Genomic DNA, 26506 nt, shown 5'->3' on the forward strand with positions numbered 1-26506 from the left:
ATGGTTGGCAACAAAGGGCATCTGAGCATATTAAATCTGCCCCCTACAAATTCTGTCTGACCCATTCAAGCATGGAAAAGTGAGTGTTAAATGATGATGGCAATACATATTAAAACAATGATTCCAGTAACTAACCTATTGTACTAGTTATACTCGAGTTAAAATACTCGCCACAGTCAACTTTACTTTTTATCTTTTGGGGAGTCATTTGATAAAGTACCAGTCAAATACTGGCATCAGTTCTTCCTCTCTTTCATACTTTTTCTCTCTCTCAAAGATTTATCTCTCCTCTTCATGTCTAAATGCCACACTGAACACTTAACCTTTTTGTGACAATATTTCTGTTGAGATGCTCTGTGTTTCTTTTCAATTAATTTTAAATATAACAAAGAATTTAGTAAAATAAATTAGTTAGTGTTAGGAACATAAATTGTGACTAAGGTTTGGTGGAAGATTTTAATTTAGAATTTTTGTAAACAAGACATTTGTACTACAGAGCCAGAGGTAGTTTCAGCTGGATTGGCATCGAAAGGGTTAAATCAAGCTTTTATTTCTAGAACTGCCTATCCTAAAAACATTCTCTCTCTCCCTGATTTCTCTTGAGGTATCAAGCTGCAAATATTCAAATTGAACAACAGCTATATTACCCTCATCAACCCAAGAGAGTTTGGAAAGACTACTAGCACTGTCCATCCTTCTCAGACTAAAATGTTAAATAAAGGAAACCTCCAAATAGCTCTTTCTTTGCTTTAACTAAAATGAATTCTTCTGACACAGACCATGCTTCTTCAATTTTAGCAATTGTTTTTGACACCCAACCTTATTTTCATGTTATTTAGTTGTTGGGTAACCCCTCTCCCTCTACCATATCATACAGGAAGTCCCATATGTCTTTGTTTCATTATTTTTTTATAAATACTTTAGCATATGTTACCCCTTCAATGTTATAAATGCTAAAGGGTTAAAAGATGGGCCTAGGTTACCTACTTAGCTTAATGAATCAAATTGTTCAATCTTGAAAGTCCCATGTTTAGAGTTTCCTTGGTTTTTCTACAGACTGCTAATTTGACAATGAAAGCCACATCCCCATATCCTGTAATCATTTTCTGGTTAATATCTCTGACATTTTGTCCTGATTGATGAATCTATAACCTTGGCATTTTAACTTTTCCAAGAATTAAAGTTATACACACACACACACACATATGTATAAAAGCTATTGTCTAAGCACTTTAAAGATTTTTATTCTGAAGAATAAAAATAAAACAACAAATGTTGTTAAAAGAGAGAGGAGATAAAAGAAAAGAAAACATTAGAATTTGTGTGTTCGTGTGTGTGTGTGTATAGAGAGATAGATGGAAAGGGTTGAAGGATTAGATAAAGAGAAGGAAAGCAAAGAAGGAGAAATATTGAAAGTTTAAAGAATGATAAAAGGAATCAAAGAATTATACTTATCTCGAAACAGAAAAAAAACCTACATGTGATTTTGGATGACTTTCTGCCAATATTTCAAAAGAGGCAAAAGATCTTGCTGTTTAAAAAAAATTCTGGAGGCTAATTCTCATTGGCCTATAATCAAAAGCATTCCAGCTGTGACCGTTACATCTTAAGTGTGTTTTTTTTTTTGCTTTTGTTTTTCGTTTTGCAGGTTTAATGTATTAAAACTACATTGTTTAATGTAGCCTTTCTCTTTTAAGATAGTAAGGTGTAATCTCTACAAGATTTGGCTCCTGTTTTATCAGTATAAGCAACTGCATACGGGTTTCCTTATTGGTCTAAAATTGAGATCTTGGAAGAGACAAACAAACCCCACTGTTATAGTGGACAAGGTCCACAATTTTCAACCAGATAGTTGGTCACTTTATGTCTACTCTACACTAGAAATATTGGTTTTAAATTTTGGCACAAGGGAGAGGGGTTAAGTCAGTTACATTGACCCCAGTGCTTATTTTATTGACCTTGAAAGGATGAAAGAGCAAAGTCAACCTCAGTGGAATTTGAATTCAGAACATGCAGATGGATGAAATACCACTAAGCATTTTACCCAGCATGCTAATGATTCTGCTAGCTCACCACCTTACACTACACTAGAAATATTGGAAAATGTTTTAGCCTTGACCTAACCAAAGTTTTCAATTCCAGCATGATCTCCAAAATAAACTCTTTTTTTTTCTTTTCTTTTTTTTTTTGTTACAGTATCTTCCAAATAGCAGTGGAAGAAACAAAATACTTCAGAATAATTTTACCTCAGGCTATCATTAAGATTTCTTTCAAAACTAAATCTTCTTTGTGTTAGTCATCCTACATCAGTGTTCAATGAAACAAAATACTGTATTTCTTTCATTTATATATTTGTTGTTACTATAAGAATTGTCAATTATAGGGTTTGAATAGATCAATCTTTGATTCATTACGTATAAACATTCCAAAGATTTGGTTTTAACTTGTAAAAGTATGATCTTAATTCCTTCAGCTTCTGCTAAGCTACTCTCAGCATCTGCTTCAGACCTTAGTTGACTTTTATCATTATTAATCAATCATAGTGCAGAGACATTAAATTACACATACTCTGTCGTGATTGGGCTATTTTCAGAAGTGAATGTCTAACCTTAAGTACACTTACCACATCCCTATTCATGGATATGCCATGAAGGAGAAACAAGTCAATAAGTTTGCAGCATCCATGGAGCTGTAAGGAATGATGGATATTGGTTAAATTTAGCTGTACATATCTACCTGAAGGCTCCTCATCCTTCCCTCTGGATTTTCTGTAGGGGTTTACTCCCTTAGCCTTTTATAAACGCTTGAATAAATTATCCCACTGGACAGCAGGAGTTTATTATTACAGTTTGTACACAGCCAGTCCTACTCTTTCATCCTTCACACTTGTATTGATCTGCTGCGACAAGTACCTCAAGTTCAGCAGATATCAGGAAGCAGGATTTGCATGGAAGTTTTTCTAATCAGTTTTATTATTGTTGTTGTTGGTATCATTATCATAATCCTCGTTGTCATTATCGTCATCATTGTTGTTGTCATTATTTCACTTCACAGAGCTCATAATTTCACTTGCTCCACCTAATTTTTTAAGAGTGGACAACAAGGTCTCACAGAGTCTTCTTCCATGATACTTAACATCCAAGTCCCAATCTCATCATTATTATTATTATTGAGCTGGCAAAATGCTAAGTGCTAACCCATGCATCATTATATTCTGAGTTCAAATTCCATCAGTCAACTTAACCTTTCATCCTTTTGGGGTTGATAAAATAAGTACCAGTTGAGGACTGGGATTGATGTAATCTACTTAACTCCTCCCCAGAACTTGCTTCCTTGTGCCAAAATTTGAAACCATTATTATTATTATTATTATTATTATTATTATTAAGGTGGCAAATTGGCAGAATTGTTAGCATGCTGGGTAAAATACTTAGCGGTATTTCGTCCGTTGCTACATTCTGAGTTCAAATTCCGTTGAAGTCAACTTTACCATTCATCCTTTCAGGGTGGTTAAAATAAGTACCAGTTACACACTGGGGTCATCCCCCAAGTTGCCCTTGAGACAACAATTTGAAATAATTATTATTATTGTTATTAAGGCAGCGGCCTTTAATCCTTTCTGGGTTGATAAATTATGTACCAGTTGAATATTGGGGTCAATGTAATCAACTGGCCCCCCTCCCGACCAAATTTCAGGCTTTGTGCCTTTAGTAGAAAGGATTATTATTATTATTGCTTTGTGCCAAAATTTGAAACCATTTTTATTATTCAGTTATGTGTATTGCATGTTTTCACTTCCCTACTGTTTGGAGCACTGTGCACCTAGGGTAAATGCAAGGTTTTTTGTTGTTTTATTTCTATTTCTTTTGCATTGAGAGTGCTCTATGTAATATATATGGAGTGCGCAGCTGTTGAAAGTCTGCCTCTATAAATTTCGTCTGACCCATGCAGATATGGAAAAATGGATCTTAAAATGATGATGATGAGGAGGATATTTCTATGTTTGTGTGTAATGTATGTGTGCATGCATTCATTTATATACACGCACACATATTTGCGATTGTTTATTTGTGCACATTTGCATAATAGTAGAATATATTTTCATGTGCATATGTGAATATGAAAATATGACTTCACTGCATGTGTATGTAACTTGTATATACACACACACACACACACACACACACAAGTAAATGATAGGGTTATTTACTGTTACAAAGATGTATTTTTTTTTATAAAAATAGAAAAAAAACAACAAATATATAAATAAATGCAAAAGAAATGAAGTTTGAGCTGCAAAGATTTTTCATTACATGTTGAAATGGTGAAGCTCATTGTGGTTGTTAATGGTCGGTTTGTTCTTTTATCCACTGGAACAGAATAATAATATAATACTTTGGTAATAAATTGATAAATATATATCTAGCTCGTTAGGTTGTGTCTGACAGTTTGTCTGTCTGTCTGTCTGTATTTATGTCTTCATATCTCTTTCTTTCTCTTGATTTGTATTTGGTATTCTTTTTCCACATTGGTATACACTTACTACATACATTAACCCTTCTATTCAGCTACACACACACATATGCACATGTATGTATATGCATACAGGCATATCTACGTCTACACAAACATATACTCATACATGCACATGTGTGTGTGAACACACATGCACATACACACATATTTCTACAAAAGCACAAAAGCCAATAAAATTCAGTTGATACCCATCATTATCGAATGAACAATATAACTGTTGTCTCTCTCTCTCTCTCTTTCATTTACAATTCTGTTCTGCTGGAATTCTCTTACATATACACCCACTTCATTAGCAGCAGATTTCTTGAAGCAGTAGCACTATCTTTCTGGGTTTAAAAGCATTTTTTAAATTTTCTTTTCTAATGTTGCCTTCCCACCTTTCAATTTATCATCCCCACCGCTGTTCCAATTTTTATTGCCCACCACCACTGAAATTCCTTTGCCTAGTGCCACTACCACTACAATTTCCTTTGCTTCCTATTACCTCTACAGTTCCTCTTTCCCACCCACCCCGCCATCACCATTTCTTACCCATTACCTATTTCTTTATTACCCACAAGGGGCTAAACATAGAGAGGACAAACATGGACAGACAAAGGTATTAAGTCGATTATATCGACCCCAGTGCTTAACTGGTACTTAATTTATCGACCCCGAAAGGATGAAAGGCAAAGTCAACCTCGGCGGAATTTGAACTCACAACGTAATGGCAGCCGAAATACCGCTAAGCATTTCGCCCGACGTGCTAACGATTCTGCCAGCTCACCGCCGTTTTTACCCATTACCACTATTTAATTATACCTTATTCACTAGCTCCTCTGCAATTTCCTTTGGCCACCATCACCAATCATGTTTCCTTTGCCCACAACAAACAATCCATTTCTATTTACCCATCTCCAACATGCCAGGTTCCTTTACCCACCTCAAACAATCTGGTTGTTCTTGTCCATTACCATCACCACTTCAGTTTACTTTTGCCCACGGCCACTGCAACTCTCTTTGACCTCTATCAAAATTTACTTACCAGTACCTATGTTTTTTACAGGTTTTCTTGTCTCTCCCTCTCCTCATTTCTCCCCATCCATAGATGACTCTACCAACAGTTAAGGTAGATATTTTTGTACAGAACTTTGGAGACATGATCCATTGTTCTATTGTTTGATCATTTAAATGCTCAGGCACACACATGCCTTCACAGAACTGCCTGTACATATATATATATATATATATATATATATATATATATAGGAATGCATGCATGAATACATATATACTTACATACATATTTATAGAAATGCATGTGCTTAAACTTATACAGACACCACACACATAGACACACATACATACATACATACTTATTTGGATCCATATTTATCTCACATTTCTCCATACATGTGCAAAAGTATGACATTAAATGATATGTGTGGGGGGGAAGAGAATGAGTGAGATAGAGAGAATAATGGAATGAAAGAGAAGAAGGAAGAGAGATTTTCTGATTGTCAGAAAGAATATGTGCATGTATGTGTGTGTAGATAGATATGAGAGGAGAGAGGAGGTAGGAAGCACTATATTTTGTATTGTGGCAGAGTGAAGTGACATACACCATTAGATAGCTATAGATGACACGTGCACACACATTCATGAAGAATTACATACATAATGTGCAATTATTTACATGTGTGTCTCTGGATAAATATAAGTATGTCTCTGTATGTATTATATATATGTGTGTGTAATGTGTGAGTATATCTGCATATATGTATGTACATAGGTAGAAAATGGCAGAGATCAGCTGATTTTTCACTTCATTTTCATATTTATGTTTATTATATCTATTTTGCCATTGTTTTACTTTGTATAATCACCTTCTATCTACTGTAGTGTATCAGATATGCTTTACTGTTATCGTACAGGAAGCTGTATTAAGAGTTGTTTTCTTTTAACACTACCACCCTTGTGAGAAACAGTTTAAAGTTAAAGAATGCACATTGAAATCAGTGGAAATGAATTGGATATTTTTAATGTTACAACATAGTCAGTGGGGGAAGGACATCCCCAAAGACCTCCCCAACTGAAAGGGGAAGGTAGAAATCATGACTCATGAATTATCCTTAAACTGCTTTCCAAATGAGTAGATACCATGAAAGGCTTCCAAAGATTAGTATAGCCTTATGGAATAAAGAGTTGGTTTATCAACCAGTGGGTAATGAACTCAAATCAACTACAAGCAGCTTTGTTATTAATGTGTTAAACTAAATCCTTCACAAACCAGAGCATTATAGAATGCTAGCATGCTTCTCTGGTACTAGTTGCTCTAAGACAAATTGTTACTATGAATAATACAAAGCTAGGTGTTCCAGAAAAGATGCTCAATAGTATAATTTCTTTCCATCAAGATCTAGCAGAGAAGTTTCCAATTCATTTCCAGTCTCAAATGGGACAAAACAAAGCTGTGTTCTTGCACCACTTTTATTTGCTTTAATCAAATCAAATCAAATCAAATCAAACCAAATCAAAATAGATGAACATCAATGGAATTTGTATCCTTGTGGTACCAGTGCCGGTGGCACATAAGAAAACCATCCGAGCATGACCGTAGCCAGTACCGCATCGACTGGCCTCCGTGCTGAGGGCACGTAACAAGCACCATCCGAGCGTGGCCGTTCGCCAGCCTCGTCTGGCACCTGTGTCGGTGGCACATAAAAACACCATCCGAGCATGGCCGTCTGCCAGCCTCGTCTGGCACCTGTGTCGGTGGCACATAAAAACACCATCCGAGCGTGGCCGTCCGCCAGCCTCGCCTGGCACCTGTGTCGGTGGCACATAAAATCACCCACTACACTCTCGGAGTGGTTGGCATTAGGAAGGGCATCCAGCTGTAGAAACACTGCCAGATCTGACTGGCCTGGTGCAGCCTTCGAGCTTGCCAGACCCCAGTTGAACCGTCCAACCCATGCTAGCATGGAAAGCGGACGTTAAACGATGATGATGATGTTGATGATTTCTCCGCCATGTTGGAAACAGTGTTCGAGGTTGTTAAAGAAAGAGTAAGGTTTGAGTACATAACTGGTGGTGGATTGTTCAACTAACAGCACTTCAAAGGAAAAACTAAGACATAGGTGCAAACAGTTTAAGATTTGCTCTTTGCAGATAATTGTGCACTTGTAGCACATACTCTTGAGGACATTCAATGGATACTAAACAACTTCTCATGCACATCAAACGCTTTTGGTCTGACCATCAGCATGAAGAAAACTGAGCTTGTCCTTTAACCCATTGATGATCCACTTCTTGCTGTTGCCCCTACTGTATATGTCAATGGGAAAGCATTAAAAACTGTTTTCTCCTTCACTTATCTTGGTTCCATAGTATCCAATGGTGTGAAGCTGGATAAAGAAATTGAGTCCAGAATCAGGAAGGCTAGCTCCACTTTCGGTAAGCTTCATTACAGGCTATGGAACAGCCACAGCATATCGTTGAAGGTGAAAGTTAATGTATATAAGTCAGTGGTCTTGACAACATTGCTTTATGGTGCTGAATCTTGGACACTGTTCTGAAAGCACATCAACTAGCTTGACGCTTTGCATATGCGATGCTTGCACACTATCTCCAACATAAAACCGAGTGACCATATTCATAATAGTGAGATACTAACAAAATGCAATATATCAGATATTGAAACCATCTTCATCAAAATACAGCTTAAATGGTCAGGTCATCTCTCATGTATGAGTGATATCAGAATTCTGAAGCAACTTCTCTTTGCCCAATTCCCAATGAAGGTCAATTGGAAAGCCACTCTTGTGTTTCTAAGACAAACTAAAAGATAATTTGAAGCAAAGCAACATTTCCTTTTCTTCCTGAGAAAACAAAGCATCAGAACACAGGACCTGGCACCACTCTTACTTCTCAGTTCAAAGATTTGAGCAAAGTCAATTTCAACTCCAGGACCAACTTTGTGCAAGTATGAAGGCACACTGGCCAAACACTGCTCCTCTAAATGGAAACCTTACCTGTCATTGTGGTTTTGTGGCACTAGTTTTCACTTTAACCTTTTCCTGTTTTCTTTCCACATCTCAATCCACCCAAAGACATTATTTAAATTAAAATTTGAACATCAATTGCAATATTTTAAAGCTTCTACTTCTGTACTTTTCCGGTTTCAGTTAATCAAGAAAATTATCACTTTTGTGCTCATGTTTCCTTTGAGTATCTTACATCTTGTTTCAGCCATGTTAGTGCACCATCTTGAAGGGTTGAGTCAGATTAATCAAACCCAGTCCTTTTTTTAAATGTCTGATACTTATTCACTCAGTCTTTTTTGCCAAACTGCTAAGTTACAAGGATGTAAACAAACCAACACTAGTTATCAAATGATGAAGTGAAACAAGCTCTAACACCAAGACACACACAAACACACATATATGTGACAGACTTCTAGACAGTTTCTGTTTACCAAATTAATTCACAGGACACTAGCCAACTCAGTGCTATTAGAAGATGCCCGCAGTGGCATGCAGAGGGATTGGACATTAAAACATGTGGTTGTAAAGTGCTCTTAACCACACAATGTATGGATTTTTTCGGTATATAACACAACAGTGCTCAATGAAAACTTAGAGAAAGGGAGGAGGTGGATGGTTGAGTATATCTGTGTATAAGTTTAATGAGATTGTTATTTCTATATTATGACTTTACACTCATGTTCAGCAATTTCAGTATATCAAAAGCTCATGGAAATTCATTGTCCAGTTCTGAAACCATGGCACAGAATTAAAAACAGACATTACACACACACACACACACGTACCACATACACACACACACACACACACACGACTAGTAGTTTCAGTTCACCAGTTAAGAATTATTTTTCTTGACTGATGCTGTGTTTGGTTTAAAGCAAGTTATTTATATTTTATATTGATTGCATGATTGGACATATTTTATATGGCTGGAACTTTTTCATTTTCTTGTTTTGTCTTTTTCATTTTTTTCTTCAATTTTATTCCATCTAATGTCAACTCAAGTGCTTTTACACCATTTATATTTGATAATTTATTGATTCCTATTGATTTTGTCTCTATTTTCGTTGCACTTGGCATCCGGTCATTTCAGTTCTTTTTGCTTGTTTCTGTCTTCTCTCGTGTTCTTCTTGACAGACTTACCACATTCCTTATGTTATTTCTGTTATCGATTACTGCTCCTGGGCTTTGTGTCTTGAACCAGAGACAAATATTTTGCGTTCTGTGTGTTTAGATCAAATATCACATGTTCATATGTACATACACACACATGTATGTGTTATGAGTGTCAGAAACAGGACCATCCTAGCAATTTGTATATCAGAGTTAACATTGACCAATGTATCTATCTTTTTTAAAGACAGTATGGTATGAATTGAAAAAGATTTGGCTGCTATTTCTAGCAAATCAAACAACTGCACAGAGGCTTCCTACATACAAGGTGACAAAAAAGATAGGGTGGTCTTGACTACAACATCTTTGTTAATAAATCAGCTCTGTCAAAGCTGACCTGGAACTAATCAACAATAGCAACTAGTTTCATGTTTTAATACTGGTAGTTGTTGATTTAGAACAGTACACACTGTAGCATATTTAGTTAAGTTGTATATAGGATAATAAATACTAAATTGTTTAGAAATATTATTCATGATTAGTTGGCATCCAATCAGGAGGATTGTGTTTATCTTTAGAACATATTTATTATTATTATTATTATTATTATTATTATCATTAATTAAGGCAGCAAGCTGGCAGAATCATTACCATGCTGGATGAAATGCTTAGCAGTATTTCGCCTGTTGCTATGTTCAAGTCAACTTTGCCTTTCATCCTTTCAGTGTCGATAAACTAAATACCAGTTGATCTAATCGACTGACCCCACCTCCCCCAAATTTCAGGCCTTGTGCCTATAGTAGAAAGGATTATTATTATTATTATTAATTAAAGCGGCAAGCTGGCAGAATCATTACCTCGCCAGACGAAATGCTTAGTGGTATTTTGCCTGTCGCTACATTCTGAGTTCAACTTCCGCCAAGGTCAACTTTGCCTTTCATCCTTTCAGGGTCAATAAAATAAGTACCAATTGAACACTGGGGTCAATGTATTCAATCGACTCATCCCCACCTCTTCCAAGCTGCCCTTGTAGCAAAAATTTGAAATAATAATAATAATAATTATTATTATTAATTCAGAGATTTCCGCATTTTTCTGATTGGTGAGATACTTTAAAATACTTCATGACATATAGGCACAGCCAAAGCTGTATGGTTAAGAAGCTAGTTTTGCAACCACATAGTTTTGAGTTCAATTCCAATGCGCAACACCTTGGGTTGGTGTTTTCTATTGAACGTGGCCAAAGCTCTATTGTAGAGGGGAGATAATATATGTGATAAGAAAAACAAGAGTCATTTCACCTTCTTCCATTGTTTGAACACTCAAAGGACAACCCACTTGATTATACTGCAGCAGTATAGGCGCAGGTGTGGCTGTGTGGTAAGTAGCTTGCTAACCAACCACATGGTTCTGGGTTTAGTCCCACTGTGTGGCATCTTGGGTAAGTGTCTTCTGCTATAGCCCTGGGCCGACCAATGCCTTGTGAGTGGATTTGGTAGACGGAAACTGAAAGAAGCCTGTCATATATATATATATATATATATATATATATATATATATGTGTGTGTGTGGGGGGGGGTTGTGTGTCTGTGTTTGTCCCCCTAGCATTGCTTGACAACCGATGCTGGTTTGTTTACGTCCCTGTCACTTAGCGGTTCGACAAAAGAGACCGATAGAATAAGTACTGGGCTTATAAAGAATAAGTCCCGGGGTTGATTTGCTCGACTAAAGGCGGTGCTCCTGCATGGCCACAGTCAAATGACTGAAACAAGTAAAAGAGTAAAAAGAGAGTATTATTTTTTTTTTCTTTAAATGATGATAAAACATTCATATTGTTATTCATAATTATCTAGAGTGGCAAATCTGGACGTTTCTGTTCTATTTGATCTCTTCATCAATGCATACTTACCCAACATAATAATGACTGTGAGAATATATAGTATTTTAGTGAAAAAATGTTAACTGGGTATGCAGTTTAAAAATACTGACATGGGAAAAATTTCCAACGGATGTCTTGTGTTATAAATATATTAGACAACTCACCTATTCGTCCCTTGGTCATTTTCTTGCCTCTATCATTGTTGTATATTAACTGATCAGTGAGTGGGGTTTTGTTTTTACTAATATCCAGCATATTCTGATAGTCATTCTAATGTCATGTAAATATAATTACGATTATGCTTTACTGAGATGGTCTAATAAGATGGAAATAAGGCTGGTGTTGCCACTGTACTTACCAAAGACCAGTTTTAGTTTCCACTGTGCTCCCTGTTTCAGCTGTTTATATAAATTTTGGACTTGCCTATCTGACCCATGATAAGAATTATTTTTAATGCTTTAATTAACTAAAAATTATATTTATGGCTTTATCTTTTAAGTAGTGTGCTTGACAAATGCAGGACTGCCACATTGTGCAACATCTTAGGCATTGCATACTAATATCACCATCATATAATCAGTATTATTTGTTCTCAATTTTCTGTGAGACAATACCTAATCATTGTGTTGGTCTGTGTCCATAGGACCAGAGAAATATTACCTTGCTTGGAAACAGATGGGGGGCAGTAACAGAAACAGTTTCTTATGTTTTCTGTAGAAAATTTGGCTTTCATTTTATGCTGATCTTAGTGGATCTTAGATGATGATGATAATGATGATGATGATGATGATGATGTTGATATATAAATAATGTTTTGAACACCCTGCCACTAAATTTTCAGTGTTTCAATATTGCTTTAATAATACTTTTTGACAAAAGTAGAGAGACAATTCCTAAAATCAAATTGATTAAAAATTGAATGAGAAACACAGTTATATGGTGACAACTCCAGATATATTTCAGTCTTTTAATACACATCATACAGTTATATAATACTGTAACTTTATATATATATATATATATATATATATATATATGTGTGTGTGTGGGGGGGGGTTGTGTGTCTGTGTTTGTCCCCCTAGCATTGCTTGACAACCGATGCTGGTTGTTTACGTCCCTGTCACTTAGCGGTTCGACAAAAGAGACCGATAGAATAAGTACTGGGCTTATAAAGAATAAGTCCCGGGGTTGATTTGCTCGACTAAAGGCGGTGCTCCTGCATGGCCACAGTCAAATGACTGAAACAAGTAAAAGAGTAAAAAGAGAGTATTATTTTTTTTTTCTTTAAATGATGATAAAACATTCATATTGTTATTCATAATTATCTAGAGTGGCAAATCTGGACGTTTCTGTTCTATTTGATCTCTTCATCAATGCATACTTACCCAACATAATAATGACTGTGAGAATATATAGTATTTTAGTGAAAAAATGTTAACTGGGTATGCAGTTTAAAAATACTGACATGGGAAAAATTTCCAACGGATGTCTTGTGTTATAAATATATTAGACAACTCACCTATTCGTCCCTTGGTCATTTTCTTGCCTCTATCATTGTTGTATATTAACTGATCAGTGAGTGGGGTTTTGTTTTTACTAATATCCAGCATATTCTGATAGTCATTCTAATGTCATGTAAATATAATTACGATTATGCTTTACTGAGATGGTCTAATAAGATGGAAATAAGGCTGGTGTTGCCACTGTACTTACCAAAGACCAGTTTTAGTTTCCACTGTGCTCCCTGTTTCAGCTGTTTATATAAATTTTGGACTTGCCTATCTGACCCATGATAAGAATTATTTTTAATGCTTTAATTAACTAAAAATTATATTTATGGCTTTATCTTTTAAGTAGTGTGCTTGACAAATGCAGGACTGCCACATTGTGCAACATCTTAGGCATTGCATACTAATATCACCATCATATAATCAGTATTATTTGTTCTCAATTTTCTGTGAGACAATACCTAATCATTGTGTTGGTCTGTGTCCATAGGACCAGAGAAATATTACCTTGCTTGGAAACAGATGGGGGGCAGTAACAGAAACAGTTTCTTATGTTTTCTGTAGAAAATTTGGCTTTCATTTTATGCTGATCTTAGTGGATCTTAGATGATGATGATAATGATGATGATGATGATGATGATGTGATATATAAATAATGTTTTGAACACCCTGCCACTAAATTTTCAGTGTTTCAATATTGCTTTAATAATACTTTTTGACAAAAGTAGAGAGACAATTCCTAAAATCAAATTGATTAAAAATTGAATGAGAAACACAGTTATATGGTGACAACTCCAGATATATTTCAGTCTTTTAATACACATCATACAGTTATATAATACTGTAACTTTATATATATATATATATATATATATATATATATATATATATATATATATATATATAGATATACATACATACACACACACATACTAATGCAGAAATTTACATGCACCATATCAACATATCAATTACTCTCTCTCTCTTTCTCACACACACACATTAATGCTGTCTCACACACATACTCATACATTTACATGCACATATCACATATTGATCTATTTTACCAGTTTGCAAGCATATTCAATAATAATCATTGTTATTTCCTCACGTGCAATCCAAAAAACCATTGAAAAATCTTTCTTTCCATGCTGCAAATGGAAGTTGACACTTGCCACCCTCAATAACATCACAGCATGTTGATGTATGGAAATGTTTCACAGTTAATGTTTTCCATTAACAGTTTCTCATTTGCCTATCTCTACCTCTCTCTTTATTCCTCTGCTGTTTCTCTCTGTCCGTCTGTCTCTCTCTTTCTCTCTCTCTGATCCAATAAAGGTAGCACACACTTTGAGTGGAATCATGTATATTCACAAGTCACAGCTGGGCAATGTTGATAGAGTTTGCATTGGTAGCTTGAAACCTATCACTGAAAAATGGACTGCATACATGGCAAAGGCACTTAACCCTTTTAAAAGGTTGCCCCTTCCACACACTCACACAGTTAATAATGATATTGAAAATAGGTACCATGTAGTGGTGTATTGGAGGCAGTTGAAGTACTGTTTAACAAAAAGCTACATTCTTGTTTACTTCTTTATTCTTTCTTTCCACCATTCCTTTATTCATATATTGAAATGTGCATGTGTGTGTGATATATATAACCTTACCTGAAATCAAGCGAGAGCAACAGGAAAAGCATATGACCATTGAAAATCTGTCTCAACAAACTCCATCTGACCCATGCAAACATTAATAAATGGGTGTTAAAACTATAATTATGATGATATATATCCTTCTCTCTTTTGTGAAATATGAAAGGAATATTGAATTTCCTGGATATTAAAGATGTTGAGTATGTTTGGATGTACATGTGTATCTTTGTGTGTATGTATGTATGTGAAAAAAAAAAACAAAAAAAAAACATTATTTTCTACAGGCAAGCTTTCAACATCAAAAATTGCTTAGCTTTTGGTGTTTTGGTGTCTTTTAAAGAATTCTTTTGTTGGTAAGTGTCAATGTGTGCTCCAGCAATGGTGATATGGGAAAAAGGAATTCATATGGCTAGAGCATGCTTGGTTCAAAGACTTAAAAATATGATTGCAAAATTGACATGGCCAAATTCATTTTATTGTAAAAGAGAGAGAGAGAGAGAGAGAATGTGTGTGTGGTGTGTGTGTGTGTGTGTGTGTGTACTTCTTACAGTCACACATACACATTAATTCATGTGTGTATACACATCTTCATGCATTTCTATTACTTACACTCACACATATGTACACTTAAGAAAATGGTAATGCTTATATTTGTTCATGGGTGGTGTGTGTGTGTGTGTGTGTGTGTGTGTGTGTGTGTGTGTGTGTGTGTGTGTGTGTGTGTGTGTGTGTGTGTGCACACACACACACCTATTCAATTTAATAATTCTGGTCAATGCTATTTTCATTGCCAGTTATTGAAGTGATTTTAGAGCAAGTGGGTGCTGAATCTGAATATGGCATCACTTTTGATGTATTTGCTATAGTTTTTGACATAATCACATCAAAGTTCTTTTATTGGACCGTCAGCTCAGTTGACTGAATGAATGCTGGCCTACTGCTACCTAGTGAAAATGTACCATTATTTATTAATGCTCTTGAAAAAGATCTCTACGTCATACAGTTTCTCATGCAAACCTTCCTTATTTCCCATCTGTGGCCGGGAGAGGTTTCCAAATTATGTCACAATTCTTTTGTGTCTCCTCAATAACCTAGGTGTGTTGTGAAATAAACTTTAGCCTGATCAATTTTAATTTTGGCTGTAAAGTATATTTGAGATCCGATAACTTTGCATACAACATCCGATGATGATGATGATGATTAGTAACATGATATGAAAATTGTTTATTAAGTCTAACAAAACAAAAATTGTTTATTAACACTAACAAAATATCTCCTGGAAATTTGTATTTTTTTAAGTGTTTCACCAACCTGAATAACATGGAAGTCTCTCAATTAATAAAAATACTAATTTATTTTACCTGTTCTTGATGTAGTTTCCCAAATTTCTTAACCAGCCATATCTCTTTGTATTTTACCACAGGTGGCCCACCACAAGAAACATCCAAATACCTTTACCAGTTTGAGTTCAATCGACTTTTACTGGACAGCATACCAAAACCGTATCAAATAGTCTATCCACAACAACTGCGTCACAACAATGTGGTTAGCATTAACACACGCCAGCACCGAGTCAGGCATCATGTAAGTATTTTCTTCTATTCAATTGTTCTCGTCTTTTCCCATCAATTTGGGGTTTTAACTACAAAAACACTGTTCTATAGATGCCAGTGCAGCCTGACTGGCACCCATGCTGATGGCACATAAAAAGCATCATTCAAGTGTGGCTGATGCCAGTGCCACCTAACTGGCACCCATGTTGGTGGCAAAAAAGCAACATGTGAACATGGCCAATGCCACCTGACATGCCAGTGGCATGTAAAAAGCACCATTTGAGTGTGGTCAATGCCAGTGGCACCTGACTGGCACCCATGCCAGTGGCACATAAAAAACACCGACTACACTTTTGGAAGGGTTGGCATTAGGAAGGGCATCCAGCTGTAGAAATCTTGCCAAATCTGATTGGAGCCTAGTGCAGCCTCCCGGCCTGCCAGTTCTCAATCAAACCATCCAACCCATGCCAGCAAGGAAAGTGGACATTAAACAGTGATGATGATGATGATGAAAATTGCTCTAATATAGTCAAACCAAGAAGTTGAACATATTGTGGCTACTTTGTCCAACAGGTTAAGCAACTTACTCAAAAAAGCAGCCAAATCGCCCTCAGCTCACACCCCTTTAATATTCAGTAAGAAAAAGGACACATTGGACAGTTAATCAAAGGTATCCCCTAAAAAGAGTCAATAGTTACTGCATGATTACCTTTAATCAAAGCTCAGCTCCGTCAGGACTGACCTGGCTCTAATCCACAACTTGAATATATTTATAAGCATAGAAATACATATTCATGCAGAAAATAAAATCTCCCTAGGCTCAAGCATGGCTGTATGGTAAGAAGTTGCTTCCAAAACACATGGTTTTGGATTCAGTCCCATTGCATGGCATCTTGAGCAAGTGTCTTTTAATGTATTCCTAACCCGACCAAAGCCTTGTGCATGGATTTGGTACATAGAAACTGAAAAAAAAAAGCCTATCATGTATGTGTATTTATGTTTGTGCATGTGTATGTTACTGTTTCCGTGTTTTGACATAATATGATAATTGTAAACGATTACCACCATCATGGCAGTCTCCTTTGTTTATCTTCCACAAAAACATGTCCGGTTTTGGGGAAATATTGTCTTACTTGAAAACAGGTGAGGGTTGGCAACAGGAAGGGCATCTGGCCATAGAAAATTTCCCTCAACAAATTCCATCCAACCCATGCAAGCCTGGAAAAGTGAGTGTTACAATGACGATAATGAGTGCTACACTTCATTAGTTTTCCTCATTTCTTAAGTTACACATTTAATTGTGTTTTCTCTGTCCACTTCAGATTAGTTCTAAAATACTGTACTTTGAGACTAAATGTTTTCAACTTTTCACTCATTCACAACAATATTTTTAAGGAAATGCATTGTCCATGTGTTTCAGTTAATTCTAAAATTGCTCAAGAGTCTATAGGGATTTTAAAATATTAGTTTATACCTAATGTAACTGATATTTAAAATATCAATGTCTCTTTGTCTTAAAATATGTATTAACAAAAAGTTCTTCCATAAACTTATGAAATGCATTTTTAATGTAACGATAAACACAATAAAACCAATAGTTTTTGCATCATCAAACGTGTATGTGCCTGTGTATATACATTCACACACACACACTCACTCACACATATATGCACAAACTCTCATGGCTGTGTAGTTAAGAAGCTTGCTTCCCAACTACATGGTTCTGAGTTCAGTGCTACTACATGGCACCTTGGGCAAGTGTCTTCCACTATAGCCCAGTGATAACCAAAACCTTGTGAATGGGCATATACACTCTCTCTCTCACACACACACACAAATATATGTAAATATGTGTGGTGTGAGTGTGTGTATCGTTGTGTCTCTTTGTCTTGAAATCACATGACAGTTGTAAATGCAATAGTTGTAAATGTCATTCACTGTCATACAAGCAGTGTCGTTAATTTCCTGTATTTTGAGTAAACACATCTGGCCATGGGGAAGTATTATCTGGATTATAAACAGGTGAGGTGACAAAAAGGATGTCTGGCCACAGAAAACCTGCCTCACTAAACTCTGTCTGATTCATGTAAGGATGAAAAAGTGGACTTTTTAGAAATTATGATGAGGGTAGGGGGCAAACTTCAGCTTTTGCTATCCAAAGGGGTTTTTTTGACCCAATATTTACATGCTATTATTTGTATCGTTATTTGCTTCAAGATAAACCATTCCAAAAAAGATATATAAGCTGTTACATGATGTGCAGCACATTGTCTATGCCACCATATCATATGATTTCTTTGGTGGATTTTGTAGTATACTATATGAGAAGAGGTTGATTACCGCTGAACACAGCTCTCCTTAATTTCTTGGAAGAAGGGGGCACTGTGAGTGGCCCTCTCATAGGACCCTCTCACAGTGCAGCATAAGTGAAAGAAAGATCTATCTCTAATCAAAGGTGTTCAAGCACAATGTATTTAGGACTGTTTTCTAGTGTGTTCTTTCCTATATAAAATAAGATATAATTTGAAGGATATTTGGCTGCTATTTCTAGTTAGTTGAATATCCACATAACCTTCTTGTGCTTCACCTCAGGTTAGCACTGTCTAAAACGACTTTATCAAACATAGGACTACATTATCAGAAGTGTCTTAAAAAATAAAGAAAAAGGAGAGAGAAAGAGAGAGAGAGATAAGGCTTAATTGGAGGGAGATTTGGTGGCAGTTTCTTGCAGGCCAAGCAACAGTGTAGAGGTCCCTGATATGCTTCAGGTTCTTTCACAGAAATAAGATCTTTCTGCTGCAATATACTCTTGACATATTCATCTTCAATGGAAGCACTTCATGCAAGAGACGTACCAAGTTTCTCCTTTTGTTTTGTATACAGCACATCTATTTACAAACAATAATGTACATATGTGTATGACAATGCAAATAACATATATGATTGCGTACGTTTATGTATATACGTACATATATGCACACACATATTTTGATATAGAGTAGAATTGATTTGCTTCTCCTTCCCTCTCTCTCCATATATATATATGAATGTATATATATGTATGTATATATGGATGTATATGTATGTGTTGTGTGTGTGTGTGCATATAAGTATATACATATGTAAGTATATAATATATATTTATGTGTGTATAAATATAAGTAACACACACACACACACACGTACATACTCAAAACAGTATGCAAAAATTGATGTAATTCATGAAGCATTTAAAATATTGTTTTGTATCTACATAAATATGTTGTTCACAGTGCATACGTGATATACACAGTTTTGTAGATTACACATAATATATATATATATATATATATATATATATATATATATATATATATGTATGTATGTATACACACACACACACACGCACTGACAAAATAAAGAAACATTACATATAGAGAAAAACCTACACAATGAAGTCGTATTTACTTCATATGTACTGTAAGCTGTCTTTACAATGATATTGAACTTTTAAAGTGTATGATTATTTATTTATGTATTTGCTCATTTAGTTATTTATTTACTTATATATTTTGTTTTCAGTGCTATTAACATTATTTTGAATATTATTAACATTAATCAAATTGGCTTTTCTAGATACTTCCATTTCTGTTATATAATTAGATAATGGAAGTTCTATTGTATCATGTGAGCAGACAGACGCTGTTTTAAGATTGATGTTGTTGTTGTTGTTGTCATTGTTATTGCTGTTGTTTGTTTTATTTAGATATTTCCCCAGTCTTATCAACCCGTTCAGTGCAGCTGTTATACTACATGCATTAACAACAGTAATAGCAACCACTATGACACAGCAAGAACCTAAGATTACACTGGTTTTAATTTGAGTTTCAGTGGTTGTGATTGTAGTAGTAGTAGCAACAGCAGCAGCAGTAGTTGTTGCTGTTGTTCGTCTCTGTTGTTGCTGTTGTTTGTCTCTGATCTAGCTTTGGTATGATTAACAATGTTTCAGCTGTTACCATTTCTTATTTATAGGATATACTGTGCAATGTATCCTTCCTTATTTAAGATGGTACACAATACTCTGAAGGCAATTTCCTTACTATTTCTAGCAGGCTGAGTGAGGCTTCTTTCAGTGGCTCAAGTAGTATTGGCAGTGGTGGTGGTGGTGGTGGTCTATCAAATCATGTTGTGAATTCAAACTTTGCTACAGCGGTTGGTATTAGAAAGGGCATCTGGCCATAGTAACCCTGCCAAAAATATAGTGTACTAATAAGATATCATCCCCCATGTCCCCAACCCATCCAGGACAATAGCTTCAATTATAAACTGTCTCTGACTGTCCAAACCTTGCCAGCCAGCATGGCAAGCAAATGTAAAATAATGCTGGTGATGATAATGGTGTTGACAGTGTTGTTGCTAGGAATGATATTTTGTCATATAATTGTATAGAAGATTAGTTAAATTTGCATGTCCTCCTCAGCTCACTTAGTTACCAGTAATATATATGCAAGGATCTCTTGAGAGCATTCATAATAATTTGTGTTTACTGTGACAAAACCAGCCTTGCCTTTTGAAGGTTGTTGTTGTTTAGCACCAACGGGCAGACCTTTGATCAAAGGCATTCCAACTGTGACTGTCCCTTTTTTTATTATCTAGGCATACATTGCTTAACGTGTCTTTACCAAAGGGGTGTGATCAGTAAAAGATTTAGTTTTCTATTCCTAACAAGTTGAGTAACATTGTAGAGGCTCCTTCAGTGGGTGTAGCTCAATTTTTTTTCTCCTGCCCGAGTTTCTCTCTCTTTCTCTTTCTCTCTCTCTCCCTCACACACACACACACAATTACATTGTCTTTAATTCAGTGGTCTGACCTACCAAGTCCTTATCTACAGAGTAACAAATGCAATTTATTGACCACAGAGGTATGAAAATCTATATCAGAATACAGAAAGAAAGAACTAAATTGTGAAAGGCATTTAATACTCTATTACTCTAATCTAATCCCCTCCCGCTTTTGCCTCACCACTATGTTGTCATTACTGTAATTGTTTACTCAATTTATTAATGATTACTTTTAAATTTGGTTAATTAGTATATAGTTATAAACAGTTTATTAATTACTATTACTGTACTCATTATTATTACTTCATTCAACTTCATATTAGCCACATTTCTTTGTGTTGATAATAAAATTCTATTTCATTGCTGGTGTTTCAATATTAGTCTTTCTTCTAGTTTGTCTAATTGTATATATGTCTATCTGCCAGACTCTCTGTTTCTTAGTCTGTTTATTTGTTTATCTATCCATCTGTCTATGTGAATGACTCATTCTCCTCTCTTTCCATATATATATATACATGAAGTAAAAATGCTAGTTCTAAAATCTCTAAGAGATCAATGCAGTAATTGTACTAACAAGTAATATTTGTAGCCACTTCAAGATGGCTGTCCATTCAAATGGACTCAACTGTGATTTTTTAACCCCAAAAGGACATCTCGAGCTGGTTAACGATGCAGAGCTGAATCCGATAAATTGCAAGCAGCAGAGCAAACCCCTACTGATTCTAACAACAGGACCAGCAAACCAGTCCTGGTTTCGAGCTGTTTCTGCCACTCTTCAGTACTGGACATCTTGTCTGCTAGAGATGACTATAGCTTGCTTCTGCTCACAATATATATATTTCAAGCAAACACACAGTCACTGATTTTGTAACAAGCGAAAATGCTAAGATCAACGCAGTAGTTGTACAAACAAGTAATATGCATAACCACAATATTACTTGTTAGTACAACTACTGTGTTGATCTCTCACAGTCACAGATATAGCCATATCACCAACGAGAAGTAAGATGCTTTGCATCAAAATTCAAAATCACTGGTGATGTGGCTGTATCTGCAACTGTAGGGAGCTTGTCTCCCCTGTCAGCTCATTAAGATAGTGCACGTGTGCCTAATGAGTCAGTTTGACTCTTATTTCTAGCAATGCCAATACCACTTATTACCCTCTGTCACTTTAGTGATGTCTATATATATATATGTATATATTTACATACATACGGCATGTGGCAAGAATGGATGAAGATAGCTGCATGAAAAAGTGCCACACCCTAGCAGTTGAGGGAACCTGTGGAAGAGGTAGATCCAGGAAGACCCAGGATGAAGTGGTGAAGCACGACCTTCGAACATTAGGCCTCACCAAGGAAATGACTAACGACCAAGACTTTTGGAAATATGCTGTGCTCAAGAAGACCCGGCAAGCCAAATGAGACCAAAACCTGTGGCCTATGCCAGGAGCGTAACCAGCCCGCTTATGCGTACCTTTTCCTTCTTTGGTCACTAAACTCTGCTTGCGAAGACCTGTTGAGGCAAGTGAAATCAAAATCAATTCGATGACTGGCGTCCGTGCTAGCTGGGTGCAAAGAGCACCATACAAGTGTGATCATTGACAGAGCAGCTATTCGAGTATGATCATTACCAGCGTCGCCTTACTGGCACTTATGCCTGACTAGTAGGGTGCCAAGAGCACCATCCGAGCGTGATCGTTGCCAGAGCAGCCAACTGGCTTCCATACCTGTGGCACGTAAAAGGGCACCATTCAAGCGTGATTGTTACCAACGTCGCTTCACTGGCACCTGTGCCGGTGGCACGTGTAAAAAGATTCGAGCGAGGTCATTGCCAGTGCCGCCTGACTGGTCCCCGTACCGGTGGCACATAAAAAGCTCCCACTACACTCTCGGAGTGGTTGGCATTAGGAAGGGCATCCAGCTGTAGAAACTCTGCCAGATCAAGATTGGAGCCTGGTGCAGCCATCTGGCTCGCCAGCCCTCAGTCAAAATCGTCCAACCCATGCTAGCATGCAAAGCAGATGTTAAACGATGATGATGATGATGATGATGATGATACATACATACAAGAAATTATGATAAACACAAGGTGCAGTTTCTATGTTATCTGTGTAATGCAATGCAATAAAGTGTTCCCCTGATGAAGTGTTGTGGATCTGCATCCAGTTGCACTATGAACACCCACTGCAGAGGATGCAAATAACCACAATGGAAAAAATGTACAAAGGGAAGAAATAATATAAACTGCATCTTGTATTTAACATATTTTCTCCTCCTTGCTCTGTATAATTAGTAATATTGATAAGTACAGTAGTAACCACATGACTTCACCAGAAGTAGACTGGCTGAATATATATATATTATATATATATATATATATATATATATATATATATACACATACACACTATTAAAAATGAACTTCAATCTTGCTTGCTTGCTTGGAATGTTACACAGCCAAACTGGCGCATAATGAGAAAATACTTTGAAAGTAAGGTACTCCTGAAATGTGAATACAAATGGAATAAAACAAGTTTTACATAAATCGGACCTCTGGTTCTTGAGATATGGGGGAGTTTGGGGGTGTAAGTACCCCCAAAAGTGCATAATGGGAAAATACTCCGAAAATAACTTAACTCTGAAAGGGAAGAAATTCTAACCTTTCGATTTACACATTATGATAGGCAAAAGTCTTAGTGATTTTAACTTGTCAACAAAAAAATACAAGTTGTCTTTACAGTAGATGTTTCTATTTTTGCTTCTGTTAAACACAATATTTTAATCATTTAGAAGTATTCTTAAGTGAATGTGATTTCAAAAATGTAAGTTGTTTGTACAGTAAGTATTTATATTTTAACTTTCTTTACACAGAATATTTTAAGTTTTTAAAAAAATTACTTTCAAGTGAATAACATTCTAAAAAATTTTTTTGACATATCTAAAATGTATTTTTAAGTAAAAATATGGTAAATATTTCATAAAAGACCTGTTCATAACTGCAGTGTGAAATAATTTTTTTCCATAAGAATTTTTTCGAGTGCATTCAACATATCTCACCTCCAGAGATTTGGCTGCTATTTCTAGTATGCCCTGATTCCACGTAACAGCTATTTGCGATAAAGGACCTGAAATAGCTGTTATGTGGTAGCAGGGTGTGCAAGAAATAGCAGCCAAATCTTTCCTTTTCTGGGGAAAGGAGCCATTTATGCATTATTTTTTTATCACATTTGTTGAAAGTATATGAAACAAGAGGAAAAGAAAAAAAGCTCATGGAACAAATGGCTGTTGGTTGGAAATTCCAAAGTACCCACCACACCTCCCCACTTTCTTTTCCAGAAGAAAATGGCTTGCGGTGGGTTTGGAGATGAGATACATTGAATGCACTCAGAAAAATCTGTGGAAAAAATTATTTCACACTGAAGTACGAACGGGTCCTCTACGAAATATTTACCCAAGATTGGGACAAACATGTGAACAGCAGGATTCATGGTAGTGTACAAAAATGAAGAAGGTGACCCCAAGACAGGCAAGATAGTTTGTTTGTGGAAGACGTGAGAAAGGAGCTGGGGGCTGGCAAAACCACTGGAAATGGTATGTGACAAGGTGGAAACGGTGAGAGGGTTTTGTTTGGGTATAGGATGTATGTAAGTGGTGGATGTGAAGCAGCTGTGACAACAAGAGCAAGACTTGGCTGGGTGAAGTTCAGGGAATGTGGAGCATTGTTATATGGGAAAAGGGTTCTCATTGAAGATGAAAGGAAGGGTCTATAGGAGTTGTGTGAGAGCTGCAATGCTGTATGGGAGTGAGACATGGTGTCTGAGGGAGAGAGAGATGGCAGTTTTGAGAAGGACTGAGAGAGCAATGGTGAAAGAAATATGTGGTGTGAAGCTGTTTGATAAGAGGAGGACTGAGGACTTGATGGGAATGTTGGGGTTGGAGGAATTGGTGGAATGGTTGGCAAGGGGAATGGGGTGCAGTGGTATGGGCATGTGTTGAGGAGGGATGAGGAGGGTGCTTGAGTTTGAGGTAAATGGACTATGAAAGCAAGGTCAACCGAGGAAAATATGGAGGAGACAGGTGGAGGAGGAGATTGGGAGGGTTGGCTTGAGAAGGGAGGACGCCCCAAACTGGGCGAGATGGTGTGAGGGAGGTTGCTATGGTATTGACATAGATCCGGCCACCTCCGTTAAAGGGGACAAAACCCGAATTTAAAACACTGGATGATGATGATGACAGTATAATAGAGTCATTTGTGCACCGTCTGAGAAAAACAGCACCATGACAATTCACTCTGCCGGACATTTGGAAATGACATGCCATACTGCTTGACATTCATGCTGGAAGTTCCAATACAAACTTTCAGAGTGTTTGGGTGTCAATCTAAGGACTGCAATCTGAGGACATGTACCAAAAGTGATAAAACTCAAACATCCAGTCTCAGACTCAAAACAGAGGCCTACATCAAGTGCCTGGAGGAGGTAGTGCTGCTCTGGGTCAAGAGGGTGGTTGCTGGAAGACCCTGTGGCTGTCAGACAATTTCTGTAACCACATCACCTCTAACATCTGGCCGCCTAACTCCCCAGACTGCAAACCTGTTGATTATTATTATGTTGGGCGCAGTTGAGTGAGAGACAAACAAAACTCCTTGAAACACGAAAGATGAACTGAAGGCAAGGATTATGGCAGTATTCACCAATTTAAGCAAGGAGACCATCCAGAAGAGCTGCAGGAGATTCTGAAGTCATCTGGAGGCTGTGGTTGAAGCCAATGGCGATTTTATTGAATAAATTTACTCTTTAGCTTTTCAAGATATTTTTATGTAATTTTGCTAAATATATCTTTTAAAATGAGATGTCAGTGTTATTTTCATTTTTGCATAATTTAAACAACAATATACTCACTGCACCTTATATATATATATATATATATATATATATATATATGGATAGACAAAGAGGTGACCATATTATATATATATATATATATATATATATATATATGCCCATCTCTCTGTCTATCCATTTCTTGTTCTCTTCCTGTTATACATCAACAGCCTACTTGTCATTCCTGTCAATTCCTGTCTTAAGGAGATTATATTTTTTTGCACAGAAGTATCATCTGCATTTAGTGTAGATACCTTCTACGTCTTCACTGATTCCATGATCAGGGGCCTCAAAGCCTCCTCCAATGGGGCCACATCAGTGACCATATTGACTTCATTACAAAAAGTGAAATCAGACTCAAAATGGAATACTGCTCCTATATATGGAATGGTGCTGCTACCACATTTCCAGATATCAGCTTTCCTGGATCACTTTCTAAAAAGCAACCCAATTAATTAGCATAAAGTCCTCACACTCCAACCTTTGGCTCACAGACGTGGGTCTCTCACTTTGGTTTGTTACTTTAATTACT

The 26506-nt window shown here is 36.4% G+C and overlaps 1 protein-coding gene across 2 annotated transcripts in view; it reads left to right on the forward strand.

The window, feature by feature from the left end:
- LOC115216534 (disintegrin and metalloproteinase domain-containing protein unc-71-like) overlaps positions 1–26506 on the forward strand; it is a 377864-nt gene that overhangs the window by 244802 nt on the left and 106556 nt on the right. For both annotated transcript variants that reach the window (XM_029785987.2, XM_036506564.1), the window contains exon 2: positions 16140–16300. In XM_029785987.2, the coding sequence (XP_029641847.1) occupies positions 16140–16300 (161 nt within the window). The remainder of the gene's footprint in view (positions 1–16139; positions 16301–26506) is intronic.

This window comes from Octopus sinensis, linkage group LG10 (assembly GCF_006345805.1).
Source record: "Octopus sinensis linkage group LG10, ASM634580v1, whole genome shotgun sequence".
NCBI lineage: Eukaryota > Metazoa > Mollusca > Cephalopoda > Octopoda > Octopodidae > Octopus > Octopus sinensis.